This window comes from Pectinophora gossypiella, chromosome 16 (genome assembly GCF_024362695.1).
Source record: "Pectinophora gossypiella chromosome 16, ilPecGoss1.1, whole genome shotgun sequence".
NCBI classification, from domain to species: Eukaryota; Metazoa; Arthropoda; class Insecta; order Lepidoptera; family Gelechiidae; genus Pectinophora; species Pectinophora gossypiella.
Window position 1 is genome coordinate 12,380,778 of NC_065419.1, and position 12,247 is coordinate 12,393,024.

Genomic DNA, 12,247 nt, shown 5'->3' on the forward strand with positions numbered 1-12,247 from the left:
TTTATTTACGATAAGTTGAAGAAAGAGATAGCGCTAGTTTTGGAACTCGTAAACTAAATTAAAATGAAGTTTATGTCTGGAAAAATGAAGAAACAGACGTGATTAGGTTTATTATTCTTGGATTATGACATTTAATCGGGAGCGGAAAAATAAGGTTTGAACCACATCTGTCTGTACCCCATCGCACTTTATTATGCTTTTTACCTTTTCTGTTTCTCAGAACCGTAATTTGCTAGAGCGAGAGAAAGCGACTGCACGCGGCAGTATCGACGAGACGATAGCGTAAGCATGCGGACACGCCCTCTCTCGCTCTAGCAAATGACGGTTCTGAGTAACAAAAAAGGATAGAAGCATAGGAAAATGCTATAAGGTGCTGCTCGATGTGGTTCAACCCAAATGCACCGTTTCTTCGTTTCACCTCACCTAATTTATTATTACGTCAGTTTTTAGCGACATACATTTTTTCTTGATAACTTAGTTACATTTTTTAAATCTTTGACATTGATACCCTTGATTCTTGATTCTTTGATTGATACTTTCTAAATTAACTGATTACTAACTGAGGTCTAAAAGAAATAACATCGCAATTATTTGCACATTCTCTGTAAAATAGTCAAATCTGTAGTGATGGTTGTGTAGAGTTTTATGGTTGTGTAAAGTTTGTTTTCTTCACCTTCAAAGCTATTTCTAAAACTGGGTGTGCTATTGATAGGGTTGATACATACATAAACATACATCCGTAGTTCTTAAAAAGGATGGATTTAAGTTAATTCTATATGTTTCGATGGTCTCGAGACAAGCGAGTCGAGTATATGTTTCGGAGGTACGTGACCTAACCTGTATTGGGCTGGTTTACCCATCGCGGGTTGGAAAGTCAGACAGGCAGTCGCTTCTGTAAAAAACTGGACCTGTCAAATCTTCAGGTTACGTAAGCGGTAACGATGATGTCTCGAAAATATCCTCCAAAGTGATTACAGATGTATGTTATGTATAATTTTAAAACCTATATAAACTTTTTGCATAGCTCCGACTTTCTGTTTCAAAGATCTTTGCTAACATGCTCAGCGAACAGCAAACCGTGTTCATTGAATGTGCCAAATGTTTGGCGACTGTCTACGAGTCATGCAATTTAACTTTCGATTAATATAAAATCTTTAAAGGTCAAAAAGTGATGTGTACTCACTTAAATCTTTTCAGGGGTTGTACAAAATTGTATAAAACAATATATCTGTGCTTATATCAATATACTAAAATTGAATTTTAAACTATATTTTGAGCTTGCTTAATATTCATAAATTAAAAATATAATTCTAAATATTTTGTACAACCCCGCCATAAATCTACTAAAAGCTGCATGTATAACTATTTAGGTGTGTACCTGTTTAAAAGAGTATAAAATATACCAAAATGTATATGTGAGTAGTCTCTACCGACTCTAGCCTATTCTGTAACTGTGTACTGTTGACGAGAAAGAAATATATTTTAAATATAATTGTACCAGATTATATGTTAACTGTATGATGAAATAAATATCTAAAGTATATAACAATTGTATTTAATTTTATATTTATATTTTTGTTCCTTGTAGGCTGAGACCAACCCATTTCCGCCTTCGTGACAATATTTCTACTCTATTTGTACGTATATAGGGTAAAGTAAAAATACATATTTAAAACAACATAATGTTTATTAACAACTATAACAATTTATAACAAAACAATACTGTGAGATTATCTTACGTATGCTAAAGCGAACCGAGTAGTTCAAGAAAGAAGACAATGTAAAGCAGATGATAATCAGTAAAGAAGTAATCGAAAAGAAGAATAGAAATAAGGAAAAGAAAGAAGTAAGGGTTGAAAAAAGGTAAATGAAAAGCAAGATAAAGTGGAAAGTAAAGTGAAAGTGATTGGAAGACAGAATACAAGAAAAGGATACAGAATTGTAAAAGAAAATGGAAATAAGCAAAAGCAAGGAAAGAAGCGATAGTATAAAAGCGCACAAGAGATAGTAAAAAAATAAATAAGTAATAAGTGGAAGAAATAATGCAAGAAAAAGTATGAAAAATGCAGGAAAGAGTAGAGAGATGTTCATTGGCACTAATACTACTCAATACTATGAACACACTGGTTGACTTGTTACAAAGTCATGTTACATCGTTTCACAAAGTCACATTAAACAGAAGAGTATTTGGGTGTCCATTATTTAACAAGAACTGTGGTAGTTTTGTAGGAATATTTTGGACTAACTTTGGTTGTAGCTTTTGTTGTCACGTTTTGACAACTTGGACAATATTTGTCGCTTGCTCCATGCTTCTTCTGTGGTGTGAGGTGGATTACCAACCTCAACAACCCTGGTGCCAGGGTTATTATTTAGCCGCCCCATACTTAAAAATATTTTACTAGTATGTGTGATAGGTGTGCAGCATTGAGTTTTATTGGTATGTTACTTATGAATGATAGAAGAAGACCATGCTGTGCCGATCCCACTTAGAGTGGGATAAGTAAGAGATTGAAGACTGAGATGAAAGAGACTTGAAAACTGATAGCGAAGAGAAGAACGAAAGATAAAGAAAGTAGAAAAGAAGAATAGCATACTTATTTAAATATTACTTATAATTAAGTTCTTATAAAAAGCTTATAAAATAAATAAGAATTAGGAAATAAGTAGTACTTGTGAAAGTATAATTTTATAAATAGAGTGGAAGAATAGATAGAAGATATAGATAGATAGATACTAAACATACTTTTTATGGAATCGAAATAGAATAGATGTGAAAATGTGATAGATTAAGATGAAATAATATATCAAGTAATACAGTAGGAAAGACTTTGAATTGAAGAATGAAAGAATATTATATAATAAGATACCCAAGATACTGTATTAAGATAAAATAATATAGTAAGAAATACAGCAGTAAAGACTTAAAATAGAAACATTTTTAGGAAAAAGAATAAATTATAGGATCTTGTAGGCTAGATTAGATTAAGATGAGAGAATATAGCAAGAAATACAGCAGTAAAGACTTAAAATAGAAAAATTAACGAGAATTAGAAAATAAGATACATTTTATGAAATAGAATAAATAAAAATGCGATAGATCAAGATGAAAGAATGTAGCAAGAAATACAGCAGTAAAGTAAGACTTTGAATAGAAAAACGAAAGATGAAAGACTGTAAATGTAATATAGTCATACATTTAAATAAAAATATTACGATTACACAAGAGAAAAATGAAGAAAGACGTAGAAAGAAATATGTAGAGAAGAAGAGTAGAAGAATGATAGATATTGGAAGTATGTATGGAAATGAATGCACTGAATGATTGATAGTATAGGGTGTGAATAATTGCATAGTATAGTAATAAGCAGAAAATTTATACGGTAACAATAGTATATTTTAAAGCATAGAAAGACAAGAAATAGTGTGGAAATAAGGTTATAGAATAGAAAATAAGAATAGAATAGATAATTAATTAAGAGTGATAAGAAAATGAGATGGTAAATAAAGTGATGTAAGTATATGACAAAAGTAATAATGGATAAAAGGAAACTATAGCTGTCATAGAAAAAAAACCATAAACATTTTATTTAATAGAATACTATTATAAGAATAAAATGAGATATTTTATGGAAAATAGTATGAAAAGGTTTTACACATAGTAAGAAAGGTAGAAAAGAAAGCATTTGAAAAGTAAAAGAATAAGAAATGAAAGAACAAAGAGTTTAGAAATAAATAAGAATAATGAAGTTAAACAACTAAATAGATATAGATCATAGATAGGAGGAAGTGTTGTATACTTATGTAAACAATATTCAAAAGAAAATTTTAGTACACTTAAAGAAAATACAATAAAAATATAAAATCTTTGCGAGGTACAAACGCTAGATAAGGAGATATTATAGAAAATAGACAGATTAAGATATAGTACGTATAAACAAGATATACATATTAAACAGATGTAGATGATAGAAAGTAGAAGAGATAGTAGAAGATATACATGGACATATACTTAAAAATGAGATATAGAATTTAATCAATTAAAGTTAAACAAGATATAGTAATAACAGTAAGACTATAGGAAATAAGAAAGGTAAGTATTGAGAAAGATAGCTCTGGAAATAGTACGAAATATGAGATAGTATTTAAAGAATGGAAGTCTTAAACAAGGAACACATGAAAAAGCAAGATATAATAAGAAACAGTAAGTAAGAAAACAAGAATAAGAGAACAAGAGAAGATATAATTATGAAGATAAAATTATGAAGAATGATAGTTCAAGAAACCTAAATAAGATAGATAAAAGATGATTGAGATACATGTATATTATATGGAAACAAAGTAAGAATGGCTACATGCTTATGGACATTTGTTTAGAAATAGAGAAGAGAGAAAAATGCAGTAAAAACGAGTAAAGATGAAAAAATAGACTAAGAAAAATAAATGAGATGAAAGGAGTTAGAGTGAGTTGGACGACATCGATATACTGTAGTGTACTAATTAAAAAGCATTGGACCTCAAATCACAAGGCTGGAGATCGAATGCAGGTCTTCTGTAAGTTATCTCGGATCACGTGATTTCCCACCGATTTGCAGTGGAGTAGCATCGCTGTGCACCTTTCATGAGGGTTATGCCCGAAAGTAGGTTGTATGTTAGTTACTTACACACACGAGTTGGGTAAAAATACCTTCGTCAACGCTTGAAATAGATTGCCGCCAACGCCTTATATAACGTTTACAGATGTCCTTTTTCATACCAATACTTATTAATATTAATATATATTAACACTGATAGAAATAGAGAGATAAAGATAAAGAGATAGCAAATATTAAAAGTAAAGACAAAGTAGAATATAGCGAAAAAGAATTGAAAAGAAAAAATGGATGATACAAGTACAAGTACGTAGATGGAAGGTCATGCAGAGTAATGAATAATATGATGAGTACAGTAGAAGATGAATAAAAGATGACAGATACAGTAAGTGAAGACAGAATAAAGAACAGCAAGATATAAGATAAAATGGATAGTATGAAATAGTAGTAGTATAACAAGTGGATGGGAATAAAGTATGAAGCGTTTGTAAAGATTTAAAAGATACAGAGATATAAAAGATACAGTTTGTCATGAAAAAGAATATTAATATAAGAATAGGAATATTTCTAATAATAGAGGGCTAAGTATACACGTTTAAAGCATGCATATATTTATATTTAACATATTTTATATTAATTATAAGATATAAATAATTGATAGGTAAAAGTAGTTTTAAAAAAGAAGTAAAGAAAATAAGTGAAAAATGAAACGAAAATGGTGATAAAATATATATTAAAAGAATAATGAGGAAGACAAATATAAGTACTTACAGATAAAGGTGAAAGCAAGATTAAAATAGTTTGGTAAGAAAAGCGATAAGAAAGAAAATAGACATTTAAATGAAAAGAAAGAAGATAAACTTAAAGCTATATAAATAATGCATTTTAGTCTAAGTGTATAGAAGGAATACAAAGGAAGAAATAATGACAGAGCATGCAACTGTATGATAGATACTTAAATAAAAAGTAAGCATAGCGAAAATAAAGAAGAAAAATATCGAACTACATAATTCGGTTCGTATCACAGTGTTCTTTGAACAATCTTAATCACCTATCTAATTTCAAGGAACAATAATAATAAAAATGTAAAAGTGCAATAAAACAAATGTTTAGCGGAATTAACCGTTTTGAACAAATGTGCGGTAATTCTGCTTTATTAACTAACATTTCAAACTACAAAGTAATACTGTCTTTGGTAAGATTTAAATTCGTGTGCTAAAAGCCTAGAATTGGCAAGTGCTCAGTTATTTTAGTATAAATATAAAGGACGAAATCCTGTTGGATTCTTTGTCTGTTTTACTTCCTATATCCTGAGCTGTCATCGTGGTTGTTCACTGGGAAGTCAGCGTACCATCCGAAGGCCCCGTTGTCGCCGGTGTGGGCCCCGAAGTCGACGTATTCTCCGAAGTCTGGGGGCCTCTCGGCCAGGCGTGCTGAGGCCCCAAGAGTGGCGGCTTGGTGCACATCCTGAGGCTGCTGCTGCAGGGTTACCACTCTTGCCTGATGAATCGGCTCCGGAGGCGGCGGCGGGGCCAGGTTTTGAGCTGAAATGTCATACGAGTAATTGTTAACTCAAGGAAGAATTTGACATAAAGTCTGATAGATATACTGGACTTAGAAGTTTTGGAGGATCACGAAACTCGGTTTCCTGAATTAAGTCTACCAAGAATGGGATGAACTTGGGAGCTCTGGTTTGGTAGTCGTTGAGTCTAATAAAACCACAGAATACGTTAAGTGGTTATGATTTCAGATCATATAAGGGGAGTTAGGCAAGTTGCAACGATTTCAAAACGCTACAGTGACAGTGACAAAAATGAAGGTATGTGATTGACAAGGTGACATGTCAATTCCATATATTTTAATCACTGTCACTGTCATTTTTCGCAATCGTTTGCAACTTGACCCAAGGTCGATTTTTCTTGGATTGATTCGGAAGCTGTAAAATAGAAACCATCAATAGGCCTATAAGTGTTCCAGTAAATTTCACTTCTATATAAATCAAGTGGTTAAGATATGGCAACATAAAAGTAAACCGCTCGATCACTCACGCTTCATGAGGCAATACCCAGTAGAAACTGGCCAATAATTCGCCAACAGACGTTGCTAAACTAGAACGCTCGGTTTTCACATTAGCCGTATAATCAGCGACCGACTGTGAGCGAGGTAAAGTATTTTTCAATATATCATTGTCGCTGTCATTTATCCCATTTATTTTGGATTTCGGTTACTTAACCTGAAGTTTACTACAGTTCTAACCTGAAGGGACAATCAGCTGACCCCAACTCCGCCGACGTGGTCGACGATTTCCCTCATTCAACGCTTATCGCTATCCGCCCACTATGGTCGATTAATTCTATCATGTACATTTCATAATTCTCTTAGATGTCAGCGTAAATACTGATGTATCAGTTCAAGTATTTCGAAAAAATCTTTAAGTGTCGCGCGCGGCCTGGATTATATCGAAGGCTTTAAACAATAAACGCAGCGCATGCTATCTACGTAGATAGAAGTCAAACCGCTATTGGTTGAATCCCTCGACTAATTTCAGCTCCGCGCTGCGAGGGTTGTGGTAGCTATGTGCCGGACCCAACTAGTTGATCAGCTAGTTCCGCCCACATGCAACAGATGGCGCCATTCAATACTGCAGTCCTGAAACGCGCTATCGAAGTTTACACAGCGTAACGCATATATTCAACTTCTAACATGACCCAAGCGGATCGTCGATCCCTAGTCACACTGTCAACTTGTGGCTCGCTAGCCAACCCCGCTGGGTACTATGCTCTGTTCGGTACAGTCATGAGCAATATAATGTACCCACTTTAGGACTCTGTCGCACTAACATATTTAGCATTTAGTGAGATTTACATTTCAATTTGTCAAAAAAGTTAATGTGACATAGTACCAAAGTGTATACATATTAATGCTCGTGACCGTACCACGAAGACATCCTCTGGCAGCAGCACAGCCCAACTATGGTAACGCGAAGCGTGATAAAAACGAAACGAGTAACATCGCCGTTATAACGTCTCTATTTGACAGTGCGTGTTGTGAGTCAAAAATAAACCGACTGAAAAATTAAAATCAGTTCGATGTGAACGCTCGCTCACGTATACACCATTCATTTACATAAATGGCTCGTTCCTACCAAACGACTATCATTATATCGTTGCATAATTCGGATATGCGATACGATGTTATCGGTAAACAATGGTAGAAAGTAAGGAAAGCCAGACGCTTATCTTTTCAATGGTTATTTAAAAAAAAATACATTTACCGAGGCTGTCGGATTGATCTTTTAAATAGCGATGTTATTCCATAAAGGGTTAGAAAGCTAACAGAACGGCCCGGAAAAGAAATTATTTAACATAAGTGGCCAAAACCATCTCATTTATCTATTCAGTTTCTCTTTTCTTTTTACCGACTTCAAAAAAGGAGGAGGTATTTTTTTTTTTTTTTTTTTTTTTTATGTTTGTTCGGGCATATCTTCGTCGTATATGAACCGATTTTGATAATTCTTTTTTTGTTTGAAAGGAGATATACCCAAGGGGGTCCCATGTCAAGGAAGTCAGGATCTGATGATGGAAGACCAGAGAAATCGAGGGGAATTTTCAAAAATCGTAGGAGCGACTAGTGCGTTTGTAAAGTCATATTGATCGGATCGATCTTTAGGCTTCGGGAAAACTTCCCGACCTTCGAAAACTGGTCAGCATCAGGGAGATACCCTATGGCCTGGCAAAACTATACAACCTGGAGCAATTTTTCTTTCACGAAACGTATTTAAATCTTGATCAAATTCAATAGCCGGTGCAAAAAAACAAAATGGCGGAAAAAAAAGATGGCCGCCATACAAAATTTTGTCGATTTTGGAAGAAGCCCGTTTGGGTAAAAATAATGTATGGGGCGCTTACTCAAAACGTCATGTAGAGTACGGAAATACTTTCTGGTCACCAAAAACTGCTCCGCATCAGAGAGATACTCTACGGCCTGGCAAAACTATCGCACGTGAACCAATATTTCTTTCAGAGCACTTATTTAAATCTTGGTCAAATTCCATAGCGCGTAAAAAAAAAACAAAATGGCGGAAAAACAAGATGGCCGCCATACACAATTTTGTTTTTTCAGAAAATGTCTCGGGATATAAAATATATATCGGGGTTGTGATCGGATCGTCATGTTAAGTATGGAAATTCTTCCCGATTTTCGAAAACTGCTCCGCATCAGGGTGACACCCTACGGCCTGGCGAAACTATCACACCTGAACCAATTTTTCTTTCACGAAACCTATTTAAATCTTGGTCGAATTTAATGGCCGGTGAAAAAAATACAAAATGGCGAAAAAACAAAATGGCCGCCATACAAAATTTTGTTTTTCCAGAAAATGTCTTGGGGGTAAAAATGATGTATAGGGGTGTGATCGGAACGTCATCTTTGAAAACTGCTCCCAATCAGGGAGACATCCTACGGTCTGGCAAACCTATTGCACCTGGATTTTGTTTGTTTCCACGACACCCATTTAAATCTTGGTCAAATTCTGTCGCCGGTGAAAAAAAACAAAATGGCGGAAAAACAAGATGGCCGCCATACGAAGAGGGACAGTTTCGAATAAACAGGACACGCGAGCTGCTTTAGCAGCGAGCGAACCACGCGAAATCTACTGTATCTATATGTATGCGTGAGTGTGTATGATAGCAGCTTCCACTGACAACCACATGTGTGTATGTACACATACACATGTGTGTGTGTGTGTGCGTGTGTGTGTGCGCGCGCGCGTGTGTGTGTGTGTGTGTGTGTGTGTGTGTGTGTGCGTGTGTCTGTGTGTGTGCGCGTGTATCTGTGTGTGTGCGTGTGTACGTGCGCGTGTGCTCGTGTGCGTTAGCGCGTGTGTGAGTGTGTGTGTGTAAACATGTTCATCAATAATAATTGTGATCACTACTAATAATATATTATATTATTATATATGAATATAAATCAGAAAATCTGTCTGTCTGCATCCTTGCTCGGTCTAACCATCACTTAAAATCGTAAAATAAAATAAAATTTTTAACAAAAAAAAAACCGACTTCAAACGCAAAACTAAAAAGCAATAAATAAATTTACTTCGCACAAAGTAATTAGTACGTATTTTCAATTAGTTAATTAATTTATAATTCTGAAGTCGGTGCCAAGTAAATGCTACAACAACCCTACTACAATATCAAATTACTATGTACACACAATATTGTTTAATACCTATATCAAAGCAATTACAAAACAATGTCAAACAAAAAATTACAAAACAATCAGTATTGAAAAATATATGAATCGGTACTTCGTTGTAGCATTTCCTTGGCACCGGCTTCAGAATTATAAATTAATTAACTAATTGAAAATACGTACTAATTACTTTGTGCGAAGTAAATTTATTTATTGCTTTTTAGTTTTGCGTTTGAAGTCGGTTTTTTTTTTTCTTTCTCATTTGTCTGCTGTTCTAATAATAAAGTTGATTATTACATCTTGTTTTCAAACGATGTCCGCATACTAAGCTAAACATAAACATAATGTCTTCTGATAGCTTGTGGCTCTGCCCATCCCATTAGACATAATTGACGTGATTTTATGCATGTAGGTAGGTACCTAGTGTAGTCGAACTGTTTATTTTTCAATTGACTAGGAGGTACGTACCGATTTATACAGGATGTTAGGGACACCGTACCGAATACTGAGGGGGATGATTCAAGGGGGTTGATTGAATATTAAGTAGAATTTCCTATCGAAAAATACCTACATGTAAATGTTAGTGATTTTTTGTTGGAGCCGTGGTAGCGCAGTTGATAGAACGCTTGCATCTCTCTTTGAGGTCGCAGGTTCGAATCGAGCACAGGTCTAAACCAATCATTGTCGAATTTGTTTTCGAATTCATGTTTGGATCATAAATGATTATCACGTGCTCAGCGGTGAAAGAAAACATCGTGAGGAAACCCACATTCCCGAGAAATGCATTTTCGGAGTTATGTGACCTAGAAAGTCTGACAGGCAGTCGCTTCTGCTAAAAACCGGACCTGTCAAATCATCAGGTTAGGTAAGCGAACCCTGTGAAAAACGGGATAATGCTAGGGAGATGTTGATGAGGTTTTTTTATTATTTTTAGTGCGATACGACGGTAAATTCCACTCGATATCAACTAAGGAATCCTTGTCTGAATCATCCCAAAAAGTTTTCGTTACGATGCCACTAACATCCTGTATACAAATATACTTTATTACACCAAAATAAAAGAAAACATTCACAAAAGAGACTTAAGTATATGGCAAATCGCTTAAAGCGATTTCTGTATATTATAATCTAATTCAAGCGACCCAAACTTTCATAGGCATGCATAATGCGGTCATTGTATTCGTATTAAAACAGCCTCATATAGAAAGCAGACAAATCCTTTGTGATACAGTGAAAGTGACAGTTGGCGGGTTCAAACCGACTGATGGGTACACGCGGTCTGACGTCTGACATATAGATACATCTTGCTTTCTTTGACATTTCACAATGAGTCCATGGATAGATAGCGGAATTGGAAAGAGTTGGTTTCGAATGCCAGCTTTTTTTTTGACGTGACTTATTGTAGATTTGCCGCAGATGGCATTAACTACTTGGCCGGACAAATGGGGAGCGCTGAAGGCTCTCACCCGGTACAACGTTTAAGACAACAGGCCCGAGGGTGCCCAGTTGGGCGCGAACCTCGGGTCAGGGCGTCGTCTGAGAGGAAAAATATTTGAAAGAATTAATCAACCCTAGTGGGTCGATAGCGATAGGCGCTGATTGAGGGAAATCGTCGACCACGCCGGCGGGGTCGGTATCGGGGTCCGCGTATGCCAGCTCACCCACATCGTTATTATAGCATATTTCGTCGCAGAAGTCGCCAACTGACGTAAGTATCTTAAATTTTTGGCTAACCTGATTTGCACCTTTTGCTATTGTCAATAAGATATGACACAAATTGTTTTAGCAGCGATATGGCTGCTTATAACGGCCCTACTATTTGAAATTCATTGTGCATGATAAATTAATTAATTTTGTCTTAGAGAGGAAACCACATAAGCCTTTTTTGAGAAATCTCATTTGGATATTGGTTTTCTTCGACAAAACCTCAACATAACAACATAAACAGTCTATATACGTCCCACTGCTGAGCACAGGCCTTCCTTGAATCAAGCGGGGTATGAATACTCCACCACGTTGCTCCACTGCTGGTTGGCGGTGTTCTGCGGCTAATAGCCGGGCCAACGCCTTAACGTGCCTTCCAAAGCACGGAATCATCTTACTTGTTCAAACAATCAGTTGATTCAAGCCTGCAATATCCTTACCAAACAAAGGGCAGTCAAGATGATCCGTGCTTCGGTAGGCACGATAAGCCGTTGGTCCCGGTTACTATTTACTGATATAAGTGAGTAATGGTTACATGAGCCATGTCAGGGGCCTTTGGCGGCTCAGTAATAACCCTGACACCAGGGTTGATGAGGTTGGTGTTCCACCTCACAACCCACACGCTAAGAAGGATTAAGTTCATTCCGGGTAAAAAAATAGACCTGGATTGAAACTAGCGTGTCACATCCGAATTATGATTATTCATAAATGCGCTTACGAGATTTTCACTATAAAGTGACGTGGACGATATTGGAGATTTT

The 12,247-nt window shown here is 35.5% G+C and overlaps 1 protein-coding gene across 2 annotated transcripts in view; it reads right to left on the reverse strand.

Moving 5' to 3' along the window:
* Positions 1 to 5,390: 5,390 nt before the first annotated feature.
* The window catches only part of LOC126373885 (uncharacterized), a 47,237-nt gene continuing 40,380 nt past the window's right edge, over positions 5,391 to 12,247 (reverse strand). For both annotated transcript variants that reach the window (XM_050020240.1, XM_050020241.1), the window contains exon 3: positions 5,391 to 6,133. In XM_050020240.1, coding sequence (XP_049876197.1) covers positions 5,886 to 6,133 — 248 coding nt within the window. In that variant the 3' untranslated portion in view covers positions 5,391 to 5,885. The remainder of the gene's footprint in view (positions 6,134 to 12,247) is intronic.